The sequence below is a fragment of the Scyliorhinus canicula genome, chromosome 2, assembly GCF_902713615.1.
Source record: "Scyliorhinus canicula chromosome 2, sScyCan1.1, whole genome shotgun sequence".
Classification (NCBI taxonomy): Eukaryota; Metazoa; Chordata; class Chondrichthyes; order Carcharhiniformes; family Scyliorhinidae; genus Scyliorhinus; species Scyliorhinus canicula.
In genome coordinates, this window is record NC_052147.1 from 94547099 (window position 1) to 94567074 (window position 19976).

Genomic DNA, 19976 nt, shown 5'->3' on the forward strand with positions numbered 1-19976 from the left:
ACCAGACCCCCTCCTCTATAACGTCTCCCAACTCTTCCTCCCACTTTGCTTTGATCCCTTCCAGTGGTGCCTTATCCTCTTCCAAAATAGCTCCGTACACCGCTGACACTACCCCCTTCTCCAGTCCCCTTGTCGTCAGCACCTCCTCCAGCAATGTAGAGGCCGGTTCCTCCGGGAAGCTCTGTATCTCCTTTCTGGCAAAATCTCGAACCTGCATGTATCTAAATATTTCTCCCTGCTTCCAGCTCCTTCAATCCTGCAAACCGTCCCCTAAGAAACACGTCTTTTAGCGTCTTAATCCCCTTCCCTTCCCATTTCCGGAAATTTCCATCCACCTCCCTGGCTCAAATCTGTGGTTCCCCTGAATGGGTATTTCCCTTGACCCTGCACCCAACCCGAAGTGTTGGCGAAACTGCCTCCAGATTTTCAATGAAGCTATTATTACCGGATTCCCTGAGTATTTCCCCGGAGCTATCGGGAGCGGGGCTGTTGCTAGTACTTTCAGTCCCGATCCCCTGCACAAACTCTCCTCCATTCTGACTAACTGAGAATCAACCCCTCTGACCCAGCTCTGCACCTTCTCCACATTCGCCGCCCAGTAGTAGTACCTCAGGTTCGGAAGACCCAAAACCCCTGCCTGCCTTCCCCTCTGTAACAGCACCTTTCTCACTCTGGCCACCTTCCCTCCCCATATGAACGAGGTAATCCTTCCCTCCCCATATGAACGAGGTAATCCTTCCCTCAATCTCCCTGAAAAAAGCTTTGGCAGGAAAATCGGTAGGCATTGCAAAATAAATAGAAATTGCGGCAACACATTCATTTTAACCGCCTGTACCCGACCCGCCAGTGACAGAGGGAGACCATCCCACCTTGCCAGATCAGCTTTCACTCTCCTCACCAAACTAGAGATGTTGTATGACCCTCACTAATTAACCATCCTGCAGGGAGCTCTGGGTAGTGCCCAGACGCAAATAACTGGTCGATCTACCATTCGCAATATACCATAATCAATTTCTCGCACTAGACAGTACTGAATGAAGATTAAATATTGTGTGTTCTGTTATATGGGGAGGTGAGTGCATCACCAGTTGCTGCTTGGCCATCAGGCACCACCAGTTGAGTCTTTGGTTCAAGCTGGCTTGAGAAAACTGGTGACTGAACTAATTTCTTTCAACTAATGGCTACTGCTGGCTCCTTAGCTGAAAAGCAGAAAGCAGTCGTGGTTCTTCCAGTCAGACGAGTGGGAAGCAGCTTCCTGCCAAGCCTATTATAAATCACATGCCTAGCCTATTATAAATCATTTGAATTCTCAAGCTCATTACTAAGCACGTTAAAATAATTGATAATCGTCTTGGTGGAACTGCGCGCCATCCTCTGCTCCATGGGATGGCAAGATGCACCACAAGGCCTCAGTCTTAGAAGAGGCTTTTGCAGAAAGGTAAACAGAGAGTCTCAACCTCTTTCCTAACCTAAGTGGGAGCCCAAACCAGGTGATCTGTCAGACCTTTAAACAGATCATAGAATGGTCCCAGCACTGTTTCTAAAGAGGATCAGAAGATTAAACTTAGTGCCTCAAAATTTCCACCCTTCTAGGGCAGCACGGTGGCCTAGTGGTTAGCATAACCGCCTCACGGCGCTGAGGTCCCAGGTTCGATCCGGCTCTGGGTCACTGTCCGTGTGGAGTTTGCACATTCTCCCCGTGTCTGTGTGGGTTTCGTCCCCACAACCCAAAAATGTGCAGAGTAGGTGGATTGGCCACACTAAATTGCCCCTTAATAGAAAAAATAATTGGGTAATCTAAATTTAAAAAAAAAAAAAAAAAAATTTCCACCCTTCTCAGTTCTCCGTACTTGGGTTCTCAGCATCCACCAATGTATCCCATCCATTCCTGGACACTTACTGGTTTTCTAATGCCTTCTCTTTATTAATTTTTAGCCTATCCACCACCTCAACTACCTCCTTTTCCACTATGATTTGCCAGCACCTTCTTCTGTGGTAAAGGCATATGCAAAGTTATCATTTAGTATCTCAACCGTGCCTTCTGCCTCCATGCATAGGTCCTCTTGTTTTGTCCCTAATTGATCCCATCTCTCCTCTTCTTACAATTTCACTACGCCTTTCCCCATAGAAAACCTTTGGAATCCCTTTTATCTCTTCTCATAGTCTCCTTTTGCCTCTGTTATTCTTTCTGAATGAGACTCAAATCTCAAAAAAGAGGGCTCTGACCACCTTATTAGTATGGTGTTTGGGCAGGAGAAATTGAAGCAGGATGAGAACAGAATTTCAGGAATAGTAGCGAAATCTAAATGAACAGGGAACGTGAGAAGTCAAATATTTTAATGGTGCACCTTAATAGTATAATGGAGTGAATGAGGCATTTGTTAACAAGAAAGTCAGGGTGACCATTAAAGGGTAAATGCCCACTGAACTCAAAGTGTGTCAAGATACAATAACAGGATTATAAATGTCACTTACATGGCTCTTGTCAGTATTTCAGTTTTTCCAGCCAACCTAGAAAGATTTTGCAAAATTATCCCATGATGTGATATTGCGAGATGCTGCAGAGGTGTCACAAATGATTGCGGAGACTGGACACTGGGAGCAAATTAGTTCTCTGGCAGCCTGTGCATTGGGAGTGATTTGGTTCACTGATCACCCTTGCGCTGGGTGTGATTTGGTTCACTGGCAGTCTGTGCACTGAGAGTGATTTGGTTCACTGGCAGCCTGGGCGCTGGGTGTGATTTGGTTCACTGGCAGCCTGGGCACTGGGAGTGATTTGGTTCACTGGCAGCCTGGGCACTGGGAGTGATTTGGTTCACAGGCAGCCTGGGCACTAGGAGTGATTTGGTTCACTGGCAGCCTGGGCACTGGGAGTGATTTGGTTCACTGGCAGCCAGGGCACTGGGAGTGATTTGGTTCACAGGCAGCCTGGGCACTAGGAGTGATTTGGTTCACTGGCAGACTGGGCACTGGGAGTGATTTGGTTCACTGGCAGCCTGGGCACTGGGAGTGATTTACTTTTCTGGCAGCCTGTGCACTGGGAGTGATTTGCTTTTCTGGCAGCCCTCGTACTGGGAGTGATTTGGTTCACTGGCAGTGTGCACTGGGAGTGATTTGGTTCACCAGCAGTGTGCACTGGAGTGGTTTGGTTCACTGGCAGTTTGCACTGGAAGTGATTTGGTTCACTGGCAGTCTGTGCACTGGGAGTGATTTGGTTCACCAGCAGTGTGCACTGGAGTGGTTTGGTTCACTGGCAGTCTGAACACTGGGAGTGATTTGGTTCACTGGCAGTCAGTACCCTGGGAGTGATTTAGTTCTTTGGCAGTCTGTGCACTGGGAGTGATTTGGTTCACTGGCAGTCTGTGCACTGGGAGTGATTTGGTTCACTGGCAGTCTGTGCACTGGGAGTGATTTGGTTCACTGGCAATCAGTACACTGGGAGTAATTTGGTTCACTGGCAGTCTGTGCACTGGGAGTGATTTGGTTCACTGGCAGTCAGTACCCTGGGAGTGATTTGGTTCACTGGCAGTCAGTACGCTGGGAGTGATTTGGTTCACTGGCAGTCTGTGCACTGGGAGTGATTTGGTTCACTGGCAGTCAGTACGCTGGGAGTGATTCGTTCACTGGCAGTCTGTGCACTGGGAGTGATTTGGTTCACTGGCAGTCAGTACACTGGGATTGATTTGGTTCACTGGCAGTCAGTACACTGGGAGTGATTTGGTTCACTGGCAGTCAGTACGCTGGGAGTGATTTGGTTCACTGGCAGTTTGCACTGGAAGTGATTTGGTTCACTGGCATCTGTGCACTGGGAGTGATTTGGTTCACCAGCAGTGTGCACTGGAGTGGTTTGGTTCACTGGCAGTCTGTACACTGGGAGTGATTTGGTTCTTTGGCAGTCTGTGCACTGGGATTGATTTGGTTCACTGGCAGTTTGCACTGGAAGTGATTTGGTTCACTGGCAGTCTGTGCACTGGGAGTGATTTGGTTCACCAGCAGTGTGCACTGGAGTGGTTTGGTTCACTGGCAGTCTGTACACTGGGAGTGATTTGGTTCACTGGCAGTCAGTGCCCTGGGAGTGATTTGGTTCTTTGGCAGTCTGTGCACTGGGAGTGATTTGGTTCACTGGCAGTCTGTGCACTGGGAGTGATTTGGTTCACTGGCAGTCTGTGCACTGGGAGTGATTTGGTTCACTGGCAATCAGTACACTGGGAGTGATTTGGTTCACTGGCAGTCAGTACACTGGGGGTGATTTGGTTCACTGGCAGTCAGTACGCTGGGAGTGATTTGGTTCACTGGCAGTCTGTGCACTGCGAGTGATTTGGTTTACTGGCAGTCAGTACACTGGAAGTGATTTGGTTCACTGGCAGTCAGTACGCTGGGAGTGATTTGGTTCACTGGCAGTCTGTGCACTGGGAGTGATTTGGTTCACTGGCAGTCAGTACGCTGGGAGTGATTTGGTTCACTGGCAGTCTGTGCACTGGGAGTGATTTGGTTCACTGGCAGTCAGTACGCTGGGAGTGATTTGGTTCACTGGCAGTCAGTACGCTGGGAGTGATTTGGTTCACTGGCAGTCTGTGCACTGGGAGTGATTTGGTTCACTGGCAGTCAGTACACTGGGAGTGATTTGGTTCACTGGCAGTCAGTACACTGGGAGTGATTTGGTTCACTGGCAGTCAGTACGCTGGGAGTGATTTGGTTCACTGGCAGTTTGCACTGGAAGTGATTTGGTTCACTGGCAGTCTGTGCATTGGGAGTGATTTGGTTCACCAGCAGTGTGCACTGGAGTGGTTTGGTTCACTGGCAGTCTGTACACTGGGAGTGATTGGTTCACTGGCAGTCAGTACCTTGGGAGTGATTTGGTTCTTTGGCAGTCTGTGCACTGGGAGTGATTTGGTTCACTGGCAGTCTGTGCACTGGGAGTGATTTGGTTCACTGGCAGTCTGTGCACTGGGAGTGATTTGGTTCACTGGCAGTCTGTGCACTGGGAGTGATTTGGTTCACTGGCAATCAATACACTGGGAGTAATTTGGTTCACTGGCAGTCTGTGCACTGGGAGTGATTTGGTTCACTGGCAGTCAGTACACTGGGAGTGATTTGGTTCACTGGCAGTCAGTACGCTGGGAGTGATTTGGTTCACTGGCAGTCTGTGCACTGGGAGTGATTTGGTTCACTGGCAGTCAGTACGCTGGGAGTGATTTGGTTCACTGGCAGTCTGTGCACTGGTAGTGATTTGGTTCACTGGCAGTCTGTACACTGGGAGTGATTTGGTTCACTGGCAGTCAGTACGCTGGGAGTGATTTGGTTCACTGGCAGTCTGTGCACTGGGAGTGATTTGGTTCACTGGCAGTCAGTACACTGGGAGTGATTTGGTTCACTGGCAGTCAGTACACTGGGAGTGATTTGGTTCACTGGCAGTCAGTACACTGGGAGTGATTTGGTTCACTGGCAGTCAGTACGCTGGGAGTGATTTGGTTCACTGGCAGTTTGCACTGGAAGTGATTTGGTTCACTGGCAGTCTGTGCACTTGGGAGTGATTTGGTTCACCAGCAGTGTGCACTGGAGTGGTTTGGTTCACTGGCAGTCTGTACACTGGGAGTGATTTGGTTCACTGGCAGTCAGTACCCTGGGAGTGATTTGGTTCTTTGGCAGTCTGTGCACTGGGAGTGATTTGGTTAACTGGCAGTCTGTGCACTGGGAGTGATTTGGTTCACTGGCAGTCTGTGCACTGGGAGTGATTTGGTTCACTGGCAATCAGTACACTGGGAGTAATTTGGTTCACTGGCAGTCTGTGCACTGGGAGTGATTTGGTTCACTGGCAGTCAGTACCCTGGGAGTGATTTGGTTCACTGGCAGTCAGTACGCTGGGAGTGATTTGGTTCACTGGCAGTCTGTGCACTGGGAGTGATTTGGTTCACTGGCAGTCAGTACGCTGGGAGTGATTTCGTTCACTGGCAGTCTGTGCACTGGGAGTGATTTGGTTCACTGGCAGTCAGTACACTGGGATTGATTTGGTTCACTGGCAGTCAGTACACTGGGAGTGATTTGGTTCACTGGCAGTCAGTACGCTGGGAGTGATTTGGTTCACTGGCAGTTTGCACTGGAAGTGATTTGGTTCACTGGCATCTGTGCACTGGGAGTGATTTGGTTCACCAGCAGTGTGCACTGGAGTGGTTTGGTTCACTGGCAGTCTGTACACTGGGAGTGATTTGGTTCTTTGGCAGTCTGTGCACTGGGATTGATTTGGTTCACTGGCAGTTTGCACTGGAAGTGATTTGGTTCACTGGCAGTCTGTGCACTGGGAGTGATTTGGTTCACCAGCAGTGTGCACTGGAGTGGTTTGGTTCACTGGCAGTCTGTACACTGGGAGTGATTTGGTTCACTGGCAGTCAGTGCCCTGGGAGTGATTTGGTTCTTTGGCAGTCTGTGCACTGGGAGTGATTTGGTTCACTGGCAGTCTGTGCACTGGGAGTGATTTGGTTCACTGGCAGTCTGTGCACTGGGAGTGATTTGGTTCACTGGCAATCAGTACACTGGGAGTGATTTGGTTCACTGGCAGTCAGTACACTGGGGGTGATTTGGTTCACTGGCAGTCAGTACGCTGGGAGTGATTTGGTTCACTGGCAGTCTGTGCACTGCGAGTGATTTGGTTTACTGGCAGTCAGTACACTGGAAGTGATTTGGTTCACTGGCAGTCAGTACGCTGGGAGTGATTTGGTTCACTGGCAGTCTGTGCACTGGGAGTGATTTGGTTCACTGGCAGTCAGTACGCTGGGAGTGATTTGGTTCACTGGCAGTCTGTGCACTGGGAGTGATTTGGTTCACTGGCAGTCAGTACGCTGGGAGTGATTTGGTTCACTGGCAGTCAGTACGCTGGGAGTGATTTGGTTCACTGGCAGTCTGTGCACTGGGAGTGATTTGGTTCACTGGCAGTCAGTACACTGGGAGTGATTTGGTTCACTGGCAGTCAGTACACTGGGAGTGATTTGGTTCACTGGCAGTCAGTACGCTGGGAGTGATTTGGTTCACTGGCAGTTTGCACTGGAAGTGATTTGGTTCACTGGCAGTCTGTGCATTGGGAGTGATTTGGTTCACCAGCAGTGTGCACTGGAGTGGTTTGGTTCACTGGCAGTCTGTACACTGGGAGTGATTTGGTTCACTGGCAGTCAGTACCTTGGGAGTGATTTGGTTCTTTGGCAGTCTGTGCACTGGGAGTGATTTGGTTCACTGGCAGTCTGTGCACTGGGAGTGATTTGGTTCACTGGCAGTCTGTGCACTGGGAGTGATTTGGTTCACTGGCAGTCTGTGCACTGGGAGTGATTTGGTTCACTGGCAATCAATACACTGGGAGTAATTTGGTTCACTGGCAGTCTGTGCACTGGGAGTGATTTGGTTCACTGGCAGTCAGTACACTGGGAGTGATTTGGTTCACTGGCAGTCAGTACGCTGGGAGTGATTTGGTTCACTGGCAGTCTGTGCACTGGGAGTGATTTGGTTCACTGGCAGTCAGTACGCTGGGAGTGATTTGGTTCACTGGCAGTCTGTGCACTGGTAGTGATTTGGTTCACTGGCAGTCTGTACACTGGGAGTGATTTGGTTCACTGGCAGTCAGTACGCTGGGAGTGATTTGGTTCACTGGCAGTCTGTGCACTGGGAGTGATTTGGTTCACTGGCAGTCAGTACACTGGGAGTGATTTGGTTCACTGGCAGTCAGTACACTGGGAGTGATTTGGTTCACTGGCAGTCAGTACACTGGGAGTGATTTGGTTCACTGGCAGTCAGTACGCTGGGAGTGATTTGGTTCACTGGCAGTTTGCACTGGAAGTGATTTGGTTCACTGGCAGTCTGTGCACTTGGGAGTGATTTGGTTCACCAGCAGTGTGCACTGGAGTGGTTTGGTTCACTGGCAGTCTGTACACTGGGAGTGATTTGGTTCACTGGCAGTCAGTACCCTGGGAGTGATTTGGTTCTTTGGCAGTCTGTGCACTGGGAGTGATTTGGTTAACTGGCAGTCTGTGCACTGGGAGTGATTTGGTTCACTGGCAGTCTGTGCACTGGGAGTGATTTGGTTCACCAGCAGTGTGCACTGGAGTGGTTTGGTTCACTGGCAGTCTGTACACTGGGAGTGATTTGGTTCACTGGCAGTCAGTACCCTGGGAGTGATTTGGTTCTTTGGCAGTCTGTGCACTGGGAGTGATTTGGTTCACTGGCAGTTTGCACTGGAAGTGATTTGGTTCACTGGCAGTCTGTGCACTGGGAGTGATTTGGTTCACCAGCAGTGTGCACTGGAGTGGTTTGGTTCACTGGCAGTCTGTACACTGGGAGTGATTTGGTTCACTGGCAGTCTGTACACTGGGAGTGATTTGGTTCACTGGCAGTCAGTACCCTGGGAGTGATTTGGTTCTTTGGCAGTCTGTGCACTGGGAGTGATTTGGTTCACTGGCAGTTTGCACTGGAAGTGATTTGGTTCACTGGCAGTCTGTGCACTGGGAGTGATTTGGTTCACCAGCAGTGTGCACTGGAGTGGTTTGGTTCACTGGCAGTCTGTACACTGGGAGTGATTTGGTTCACTGGCAGTCAGTACCCTGGGAGTGATTTGGTTCTTTGGCAGTCTGTGCACTGGGAGTGATTTGGTTCACTGGCAGTCTGTGCACTGGGAGTGATTTGGTTCACTGGCAGTCTGTGCACTGGGAGTGATTTGGTTCACCAGCAGTGTGCACTGGAGTGGTTTGGTTCACTGGCAGTCTGTACACTGGGAGTGATTTGGTTCACTGGCAGTCAGTACCCTGGGAGTGATTTGGTTCTTTGGCAGTCTGTGCACTGGGAGTGATTTGGTTAACTGGCAGTCTGTGCACTGGGAATGATTTGGTTCACTGGCAGTCTGTGCACTGGGAGTGATTTGGTTCACTGGCAGTCAGTACGCTGGGAGTGATTTGGTTCACTGGCAGTCTGTGCACTGGGAGTGATTTGGTTCACTGGCAGTCAGTACACTGGGAGTGATTTGGTTCACTGGCAGTCAGTACACTGGGAGTGATTTGGTTCACTGGCAGTCAGTACGCTGGGAGTGATTTGGTTCACTGGCAGTTTGCACTGGAAGTGATTTGGTTCACTGGCAGTCTGTGCACTGGGAGTGATTTGGTTCACCAGCAGTGTGCACTGGAGTGGTTTGGTTCACTGGCAGTCTGTACACTGGGAGTGATTTGGTTCACTGGCATTCAGTACCCTGGGAGTGATTTGGTTCTTTGGCAGTCTGTGCACTGGGAGTGATTTGGTTCACTGGCAGTCTGTGCAGTGGGAGTGATTTGGTTCACTGGCAGTCTGTGCACTGGGAGTGATTTGGTTCACTGGCAGTCAGTACGCTGGGAGTGATTTGGTTCACTGGCAGTCTGTGCACTGGGAGCTAAATATTGGTGAAAAGCCACTTGCTCTTCTTGAAACTAGGCCATGAGATCTTTTACGTTCAGCTGAGAAGGCAGACGTACCTTGGTTTAATGTCTCTTTTAAAGGTTGGCACTTCCCCAGTACTGCAAAGGAATGACGCCATAGAATTGTACTTATTTATCTGGAATGAGCATTAGCTTCCTCCTTGGAGAAAAGTGACTATGACTCCACCACTACAGTTATTCTCCGTTATTGGAAAGCGCAACTCCTTCTGAAACAACGGACTCTGGAGCTCAGATAGAGAAGACCACGTTCCTGTGGCCATAGCTAGGCCAGCATTCATTGTCCATCCCAAATTGCCCTTGAGAACATTGTGGTGAGCTGACTCCTTGTACTGTTACAGTCCATGTGGTGCTATTAGGGAAGAAGTTCCAGGATTGTGACCCAGCAACATGCAAGAAACAGCAGTATCATCCCAAATCAGGATGTTTGTAGTTTGGAGGGGAACTTGCAGGTGATGGTGTGCCCATGCACACCATCACCTGTTCCTTGTTCCTCTAGACGGTAGAGGTCTCTTGTTGGGTTGCAGAAGTTCATCTTGGTGAGTTGCTGCCGTTGTGCTTTGGTGGTGGAGAGAGTGAATGTTAAGATGCTGGATGGCTTGCCCATCACACAGGCTGCTTTCTTCTGGATGGTGTCGAGCTTCTCGATTGGAGTCATACATATCCTGGCAAGTGGGGAGTATTTCATCACTCTCCTAACTTGTGCCTTGTAGACAGTGGACAGGCTTTGGGAATCAGGAAGTGAGTCACCAATCACTGAATTCTCAGCCTCTTACTTGCTACTGTTGCCACAGTATTTATGCAGCTGGTCCAGTTTAGTTTCTGGTCAATGGGAATCCCCCGGATGTTAATAGTGGGGGATTCAGCTCTGGCAATGCTATTGAATGTCAAGGGGAGACATTCGGATTCTCTCTTGTTGGAGGTAGTCATTGCCTGGCAATTGTTAGGCATGACTGTTAGTTTGCTGCAAAGTGCTTTGAAATTTCCAGAGGTTGTGAAAGGCACAACATACATTAAAGTTTCCTCTTTCAAAGTACTGAGGCCCACAAAAAGGCTGAGAGACGGGCACAATACTGGCGATTTAGAAATTAGGTTGTCAAGAAAGGTTACCCACCGATTTGGGATAGTTTAGCCTCATCACTAATTTGCTGTCCTGCGCAGGAATAAGCTGTACAGCTAAACTAAATTAATCTGATTGTAACTGTTGCCTCGTCAGTGAAATCAAATTGCCAAATTCTTCATCAAGCCTGAAGTGTTTGTTTAGTCTGCCTTTGGAGAGATTGAAGCGGTCAGTTCACATGCAAAAGAGATGTTTAGTTGGCTCGGGTCACAGGGAGGTACTGTCGTTGCACCTCTGGGGCGAAATTCTCCGACCCCCAGCAGGGTCGGAGAATCGCCTGCGGCCGCCGAAAATCCCGTCCCCGCCGTGGCAGAGATTCTCTGCCACCCGGGCGGTGGCGGGAATCTCGCCACTCCGATCGGCGAGGCCCCTGCGGTGATTCTCCGGCCCGGATGGGCCGAAGTCCCGCCGCTGGGAGGCCTCTCCCGCTGCCGAGGTTTGAACCACCTCTGGAACGGCGGGATCAGCGGCGCGAGCGGGCCCCGGGGTCCTGGGGGGGCGGGGGGCGATCGGACCCCGGGGGGTGCCCCCACGGTGGTCTGGCCCGCGATCGGGGCCCCCCGCTCAGACTCTGGGCCAGTGCCCTGGGTGCACTCTTTCTCCTCCGCGACCGCTGCGGCCTCCGCCATGGCGGAAGCAGAAGAGAAACCCACATCGCGCATGCGCCGGTAGTGACGTCAGCAGCAGCTGGCCGCTGACGTCACCACCGGCGCATGCGCCGACCGGCGAAAGCCTTTCGGCCAGCCCCGCTGCCGGGGCTCTGGTTGTTTGCACCAGTCTTCTGGTGCCAACCGCTCCGGCGTGGGGCTAGCCCCCAAAGGTGGGGAGTTCTCCCCAGAGGCCTGACCCCGGAGTGGTTGGCGCCACTCCCCTACGCCGGGACCCCCCGTCATGCCGGGTAGGGGAGAATCCCGCCCCTGGATTGAGGTGTTACACAAGTACACATGGGCAGTGTGTCAACCTCCATAAGGGGAAGCATCTAGTTCAGGAGTGACTGACACCAGTGAACCCGAGAATCTACAGCAGGTTATCGTACCAGCCTCTCCAAACAGGCGCCGGAATGTGGCGTCCAGGGGCTTTTCACAGTAACTTCATTTGAAGCCTACTTGTGACAATAAGTGATTTTCATTTTTCATTTCATTTTCAGGTTTAAAGTTGCTATTTTGTGTGCTCAGTATTGACCGTGCTTCTTTTCTTTTCCAGAATACAGCACGCACAGAGCGGGATTATGAAAGCCTTGTGATGATGCGAATGCGACAGGCAGCAGAAAGGCAGCGGCTCATTGAACAACTTCAAGAGGATGATTCTTGAACTTGCCACTGGAGAATGCTTCACATTCCGTTTAGTATCCTCTGAACTGGAATAAATTCTCTTTATTTTTTATTCATCTGCATTCATTGTTCTTTGTGTGTGTCTGTGCCTAAGATAACCTTGTGGGCCAGCAAGGTTGTGCTGCAAGGAAATAGGTTAGCAGGTGATTCTTTGCCTTGTGAAATGTTGAGTGCAATACCAAGCTTCCATAGGGAAGAAGTACACTCCGCAAACAAGTCAGTGATCTCTTGTCTCTAACTTCTGTTCTCCCAGGTTACCCATCAGACTTTTAGATCGGACATTCAGCCCAAATATTAAACCATGGACCAAAAGGTTTGTCAGGGCTGTCTTATTTTCTCTCACCTGCACATCCATGAAATATCAATTTTTGTTTTTATAAATTTGGAGAACCCGATTCAATTTTTTCAAGGGGCAATTTAGTGTGGCCAATCCACCTACCCTGCACATCTTCTTGGGTTGTGTGCTTGAGACCCACGCAAACACAGGGAGAATGTGCAAACTCCACACGGGCAGTGACCCAGGGCCGGGATCGAACCTGGGACCTCACTGCACCACTGTGCTGTACTGAAATATTAGGGTTTTTAATAAATATTTTTCATTAGCAAAATGATCAACAGGTTCTCAGAAATATGAGCCAGGTAAATACAAAGCACCTGAATGTTAAACATGTGGGGCTGGATTCTCCGCACCCTGACGCCGAAATCACGGCCGGCGCAGGGGCGGAGAATCCATTTTCCCTCACTGAATCAGGACCGCCACCGGTTCCCCGATTCTACGGGGCCCGAAAAGCAGCGTACTCTCCGAGTACACTGCGCCGCCTAGGACCTACCTGGGGCCATTGCCATAGGCCTGTTCTGCCATTCGCCGTCCCCGACCGGACCTGGTCCAGCAGGTTGGGATACTTGCGTGGAGGCTGCGGACTCAGTCCGCAGCCGCCCTGGTCAGGGGAAGGCCGATTGGAAGGTGGGGGGAGGTCTTATTGGTGGCCGAAAAATGTTTCTGTGGGCGTTGAGGGTCGGGCGCGCGGCCGATCAGGGGGGTTTATTTTTAGGGTCCAGCTCTGCGATCCGAGTCCGCCATGGAGCACGTGTGCAGGCGCGGCCTCTGACCCGGAGGTGCCCTATCTGCAGCAAAAGCTGCTGGATCTATGCCGGGTCCCTGCTGGCCCCCTGCAGAGCTAGGAATATGTGGCCCATTCACAACGGTTTTTCTGGCTTGAAAGTTTACAGCTTTGACGCCAGTGTGGGGACATTGTCCCAATAACGGAGTATCCAGCCTCTGAAAAAAAAAAATAAAATAAGTAGTACTCAAAGCAGATCAGCATCTGAAATAACAGGGGAGTTGGTATTTGTGGGTGATCCTTCTTTGGAAGTGGCAGCATAATGCAACACTACTCCTTAACTCAGGATCTATGTTGGTATTGGAATTTAACTATTCTCACACTGTGTCCTCTTGAACCATAAAAAGTACCCAACAGCAACATTATAGCTGCTATTCTCCCAAGCTTGGTTTACAGGTCAGGGACGAGTATAATTGGGAGTGAAAGCATAGTGATTATGTTACTGGGCTGGCAATCCAGAGGCCTGACTGAATGGTGTAGATACATGAGTTCCAATCCCAACATGGCAGCTGGGGAATTTAAATCAATCTGCAACAAAAAGCTAGTGTCAGTAAAGGTTGTTGTAAAAACCCATTTAGTCCACTAATATAATTTAGGGAAGGAAACCTGCTGTCCTCTGCAAGTATATGAAAAGAAGAGGCTGAGGTCAATTTTGGATCTCTCAAGGAAATCATGTTTAACTAGCTGGAGTTTTGTGAAGAGGTAACCGAGGGGCTAATGAGGGTAATGCTGTTGATGTGGCGAACATGTATGTAGGCGGCACGGTAGCACAGTGGTTAGCACTGTTGCTTAACAGCACCAGGGTCCTAGGTTCAATTCCCGGCTTGGGTCACAAACTGTGTGGAGTTTGCACGTTCTCCCTGTGTCTGCGTTGGTTTGCTCCGGGTGCTCCAATTTCCTCCCACAAGTCCCGAACAACGTGCTGTTCGGTAATTTGGACATTCTGAATTCTCCCTCTGTGTATCCGAACAGGTGCTGGAATATGGCAACTAGGAGTTTTTAACAGTAACTTCATTGCAGTGTTAATGTAAGCCTACTTGTGACGGTAAAGATTATTACATGGACTTTCAAAAATCATTTGGTACAGTGCCACACAACAGACTTATAAGAAAAGTTATTGCTCATGAAATAAATATTGGCTGAGTAATAGAAACCAGAGAGCAATTGCCAATTGATACTTTTCAGGCTGAAGGAAGGTTTGTGGGAGTGTTCTAGGGATCTGTACTGGGACCCTTGCTTTCCCTGATAAATGATCTGGATCTTGGTATGCAGGGGACAATTCCAACATTTGCAGATGACACAAAACTTGGAAGTATTGTAAACTGTGAAGAGGGCAGTGTAGAATGTCAAAAGGACACAGACAAGTTGGTGGAGTGGGCAGGTCAGTGGCAGATGAAGTTCAATGCAGAGAAGAGTGAGGTGATGCATTTTGTTCGGAAGAACGTGGAGAGACTATATAAAATAAGGGGTACAATTCTTCAGGAGGTGCAGGAGCAGAGGGACCTTGGTGTATTTGTGCTTCGATCATTGAAGCTGGCAGGATAGGTAGAGTGATCAGTTCATAAAACAGTATCCTGGACTTTGTAAAGAGGGGCATTGAGTACAAGAACACTGAGGTTATACTGAACTTATATAAGATACTAGTTAGACCCCAGATGGAGTATTGTATACAGTTCTGGGTACAACATTATAGGAAGGATGTGAACGCATTGGATAAGAGACTTCAGTTCTGACGATAGATTGGAAAGAAGAAGACATAGCGCAGATTTGATTGAGTTGCTCAAAATCACGAGGGGGCTGGACAGTAGACAGGGAGAAACTGTTCCTATTCCTAAAAAGATCGAGAACAAGTTGGCACAGATTTAAAGTTATTTGCAAAAGAAGCAAATGCGATGTGAGAAAAATCTTTTTCACAAACCGAATGGTTCAGGTCTGGAATGCACTGCCTGGAAGTGTGGTGGAAGCAAGTTCATTCGGGTCATTCAAGAGGGCAGTGGATTTGAATGGGTTTGAATAGAAACAATGTGCAGGGGTACAGGGAAAAAGCAGAGAATTGCACTCAGTCATGATGTTCATTTGGAGAGCTGGTGCGGACACACGGAATTTTCCAAAATAATGACATGATCGATTTTGGTGAGAAATCAGGTGTGATTCCCGGCGATCCGGATCCCATTTTTCAGACGCTTCAAAAAATAAATTTTCCCCGTGTTAAGAACGTGGTGCAAAGACTGCCCTGAGGTTCACCTGAGCGAATCAATGAAGGTGGCGCTGCAGTTGAACGGCTCCACAGCACTTGCTTTCATTCAAGCCAGGAGAATGGCAGCTAGGAAACCAGTTCCTAGATTTACGAAGGAGACCCTCAGCACGGCTGGATGCCATGGAGGAGAGACGGGCTACAGTATACCCTTGGGCTGGCAGGAGATTCTGCAGCAGGGTGACGAATCCCGTCAGGAGACAGTGGCAGCTCTGGTCGGTGCCAGCAGCCTAACCTAAAGGACGGGCGTGCAATGCAGAAAAAAGATGACTGACCTACTCCGATCAGCCAGGGTAAGTGCTACCTGTCTCCTTTCTGCACACCATCCTTCCATCACCCCTCAGAATGTCATCTCGGTTACACATGCCGCCACCCCATGGGGCACTAGAATCAAACCTCCTACCAGAACCCTCCTCCCCCGCCCCCACCCCCCCCCCCCCCCCCCCCCCCCCCCCCCCCCGACCTCTCTACAGTGCTCCTTATCAGAACCCCTCCCTGGTTAGGCACAGTGCCCATATATGCCAGCGGTCATTGACCTTTGATCCACCAGGTATTCAGCTCGTATCATTTTCATTTGTCTTCCTGCAGAAGAAGCTCTCCCACAACCCCCACAGGTGAGAGAAAACGGGTGGTGGGATGCCCTAGCTGAGGATCCTAACTTTGTGTGAGGAGAGCGCCATGAAGCATGCGAGAGAAACGTCAGGAGCCACTGCACCTTCATCCAATTGACCTGGCTCAAGTGAAGTAGTCCAAACTCTTGACCAGGTCATGTACTAAAACCATGTTGCTTGCCTGGCAGGAACATCAACCAAAGAGCCAGGCCCGTCTGCCAGCAGTGTCGCACTGCCCACCCTTCACAGCATCTTGGAGTGGACACAGATGAAGCATCACAGCTATCACCCGCATCATCCACTATCGCAGTGATACATGCCTCGGTGGACAAAGGTAACAGGCAGGGGTCTGGGTCACTATCTGGTGAGCACCACAGGAGGAGGAAGGGCACCTCGGGCAACAGGGTGTGAAAGGCAGCAGGCCGTCCCCACCTCTTGTTATAAAATATTTTTTATTCTGATTTTTTCACATTTTCTCCCACATTTACACCAACCAACAATAAAAAATAATCAGTAACAAATATATCAATCCCCATATCAATAACAACAATCCCATCCTCCCACCAAACCCCAAACATTAGGGGCATCACGGTAGCATTGTGGATAGCACAATCGCTTCACAGCTCCAGGGTCCCAGGTTCGATTCCGGCTTGGGTCACTGTCTGTGCGGAGTCTGCACATTCTCTCTGTGTGTGCGTGGGTTTCCTCCGGGTGCTCCGGTTTCCTCCCACAGTCCAAAGATGTGCAGGTTAGGTGGATTGGCCATGATAAATTGCCCTTAGTGACCAAAATTGCCCTTTGTGTTGGGTGGGATTACTGGGTTATGGGGATAGGGTGGAGGTGTTGACCTTGGGTAGGGTGCTCTTTCCAAGAGCCGGTGCAGACTCGATGGGCCGAATGGCCTCCTTCTGCACTGTAAATTCTATGATTATCAGCCCGCATGTTCACACAAACAAATGACAAAAAGGAATTAGGGATCACCCATAGTCACCATTAACACACACAGTCCCCTTCCCCCCCCAACTAATATTCAATGTTATCCAGTTCTTGAAAGTGCATAATGAATAATGGCCATGAATTGTAGAACCCCTCCGTCCTTCCCCTCAGTTCAAACTTAACCTTCTCAGGAGTCCAGAATTCCAACAGGTCCCCCCGACACACAAGGGCACAGGGTGGAGAGACTGCTCTCCAATCCATCAGGATCCGCCTTCGGGCGATCAACGAGGCGAAGGCTACAACATCTGCAGTCCCCACCTCTGATGTTCATCTTGGGAACAAGACGCAGTGGGAGGGTTCGCAAATATAAGAAATTATAGATGCGCAGTATGGGCACAGGTGAAATTAGGCACAGGTAACTGGGTGTCATTATCATTTGTAGCAGGTCATTGGGCAGCACGGTGGCACAAGTGATTAGCACTGTGGCGTCACAGCGCTAGGGTCCCAGGTTCAATTCCCTGCTGGGTCACTGTCTGTGCGGAGTCTGCACGTTCTCCCCGTGTCTGCGTGGGTTTCCTCCGGTGCTCCGGTTTCCTCCCACAGTCCAAAGACGTGCAGATTAGGTGGATTGGCCGTGATAAATTGCCCTTAGTGGCCAAAAAAAGTTAGGAGGGGTTATTGGGTTATGGGGATAGGGTGGAAGTAAGGGCTCGGTGCAGACTCGATGGGCCCAATGGCCTCCTGCACTGTATGTTCTATGTACATCTTCACCACTGTAACGAAACACATTGATTGTATCTGCGAGGGTATCCCAACTTGGAACACTGGTACATGGGGGCGAATTAAAGATTATTTATTAAAGTATAGAACAAACAAATACACACGAACAGCACTACTCTACACTCAGATAATTACAGTATATAAATTACTAAAAGGATTAGGAGTTTCTGTAGAACATATCACTTATTCCAAAATATATCCACGATACCTGATTTCCGTAAGACTGCTCCTGTTCCCCAAACAAAATCCAAATTAAATAACCAACTATAGTTACCACACAATACAGGGATGATACCCGAATCTGAAAAACATCTTTTCCTAGTCCAGCAATGATATTTAAAACTGACGTTACAAAGGTTTTCTGCACTGCCATCACACTGAAGCTTGGAGACTGTTAGCTATAAAACTTGGACTTCAGGCTTGGCTGGAAACTAGCTTGCCTGCTAGATGCAAACTGGCCTGTCTGACTTCTGATTGTCTGGCAAATTAGACCTTTGTTCCTCTTTGATTGTACCTTCTATGTATTTGGCTGTCTGCCCCTATCAACTTTGTCATGTGAGAGTACCTTTAAGAAATGAATGTTTATAGATGGGTATGTATAGAAATATTTGTAGTGGGTGTACCTTTAAGAAATGGGTGTTTATTACTGCAGTAATGTCAGAGAGTGGGTGGAGCTGGGCTGTGTCAGCTTTTTACTTTCGTTTTAGGCTGTTTGCTGCAGGTTGTGTTTTAGTTTCGTTTTCAGAGCTGGATAGCTGCATTAAGTTTTAAGTATTAAGTTTTCCTAACTTCATTTTTCTGCTGTTGCTTGGCAAATTCATGACACCATTATAATGCTTCACATTCTTTAACCTTCTCCCAGTTACATAGCGCTCCCATCTGGACACAATTCTTCTAATTGGCTCTCAATATCAGGCAGATGGTTAGGCCCATTCATTGTGAATGTTTGTTTTGCAGTGATATCGTCGCCACTATTCCGCCTCTCGAGCCAAGGGACAAAGGAATGTAAGGCCAGACCTTTCTCAGACATGAGCCGTGGTGTGCTATCAGATAGGAGTCAGGCATAAGCAATAGCTGAGGAGCATCACAGACCATTCCTCACTGTGAGTCATCATCTCATTGACTAGGCAGCAGGCACTCGAGGACCCCAGACCCAGCACTCTGACGTAAGATCTCTGCAACCTCATCCCCTGGTCGCAGAGGGGTCACAACGTCCTGGGGTGGGGGAGGGGGGGGCAGGGGTGTTGCGATGTCAGACATGTTGGTCCATACTCTATGAAGCGGGGGTCAATGAGGGCATCCCTATCCAGCCTGCCTGTATGCACCCTTGCCCCCACCTGGCCTCCATTCTCTGGATCGTCAACAGCCTCTTCCTCAACTCCCTTCTGAATGTCAACCTCAGAGGACATGTGCTGCTTCTCCAAGTCTTCTTCATGAAGGTTATCGCTTTGCTACTGGCCCAGGTTATGTAAGGCACAGCAGACCACCATGATATAGGAGACCCTCTGCAGGCTGTACTGCAGCGCCCTACCGATCTGTCGAGGCAACAGAAGTGCATCTTCAGGAGGTCGATGTTCCGCCTTATCACAGATCAGATGGCACTGTGAGCCTCTTTGCACATGGGACTTGGCTGCAGTCTCTGGCTTCCCGCTCAGGCATTAGCAGCCAAGACCTCAGTGGATATCCCGTGTCCCCAACAAGCCATCTCTGAACCCTCAAAATAATCAGGGATCTGTAATTACCTGAAGATGTAACTATCATGCACGCTTCCTGGAAAATGTGTACGTATGTGCATGAATCACATCCGGTGGTCGCACACCAGCTGCACAGTGAGGGAATGGAACACTTTCCTGCTCATGAAGAGGACCCCCTGATGCCACGGGGTGCATAGTGCAATATGGGTGCACTTGATCGCTCCCCGCACCTGTGATAGACCAGTTATTGTGCTGACGCCCGTAGCCCTCTGGGCTTGTCCAGGTCGAAATAAATACTGTCCAAAGCCCTTGCATGGAATGTATCCGTGATCTCATGGATGCTCTTATTGATGGTGCCTGCGAGATGCCACACAGGTCACTCATGGAGTGCTGGAAGGACCCTGTGCATAAAGGTTGAGGGCTGCCGTGACCTTCATGGCCACAGGAAACAATGTCCTCTGCCACCACGTGGCGCAAGCTATGTGGCATAGGTACCGCATAGTCTCCCTGATGAGGGGGAGAATTCTACAGCACATGTAGTCTGACAGCTCCATAAAGGACACTCGAGTTCCATACACATTCGGTCTCCTTCTGCATCTTCATGCCCTCTGCACGGCTGGTGCAGCCTGCGGCCCACTGATCTCCTGCCACTAGTTCTTCCTTGGTTGCTTTGGCACATTTCTGCTGGA

General features: G+C 49.6%; 2 protein-coding genes across 4 annotated transcripts in view; one reads left to right on the forward strand and one right to left on the reverse strand.

Annotated features, from left to right (window-relative positions):
* Positions 1 to 11953, forward strand: part of dnajc17 (DnaJ (Hsp40) homolog, subfamily C, member 17) — a 197509-nt gene extending 185556 nt beyond the window's left edge. For 2 of the 3 annotated variants that reach the window (XM_038783420.1, XM_038783410.1), the window contains exon 11: positions 11764 to 11953. In XM_038783420.1, the coding sequence (XP_038639348.1) occupies positions 11764 to 11871 (108 nt within the window). In that variant the 3' untranslated portion in view covers positions 11872 to 11953. The remainder of the gene's footprint in view (positions 1 to 11763) is intronic. The other variant, XR_005458622.1, reaches the window with a different exon arrangement.
* Positions 1 to 19375, reverse strand: part of LOC119956316 (cdc42 effector protein 2-like) — a 63181-nt gene extending 43806 nt beyond the window's left edge. The window contains exon 1 of the mRNA XM_038783454.1: positions 19336 to 19375. The gene's annotated coding sequence lies outside the window, so the exon portion shown is untranslated. The remainder of the gene's footprint in view (positions 1 to 19335) is intronic.
* Between the last annotated feature and the right edge of the window lie 601 nt (positions 19376 to 19976).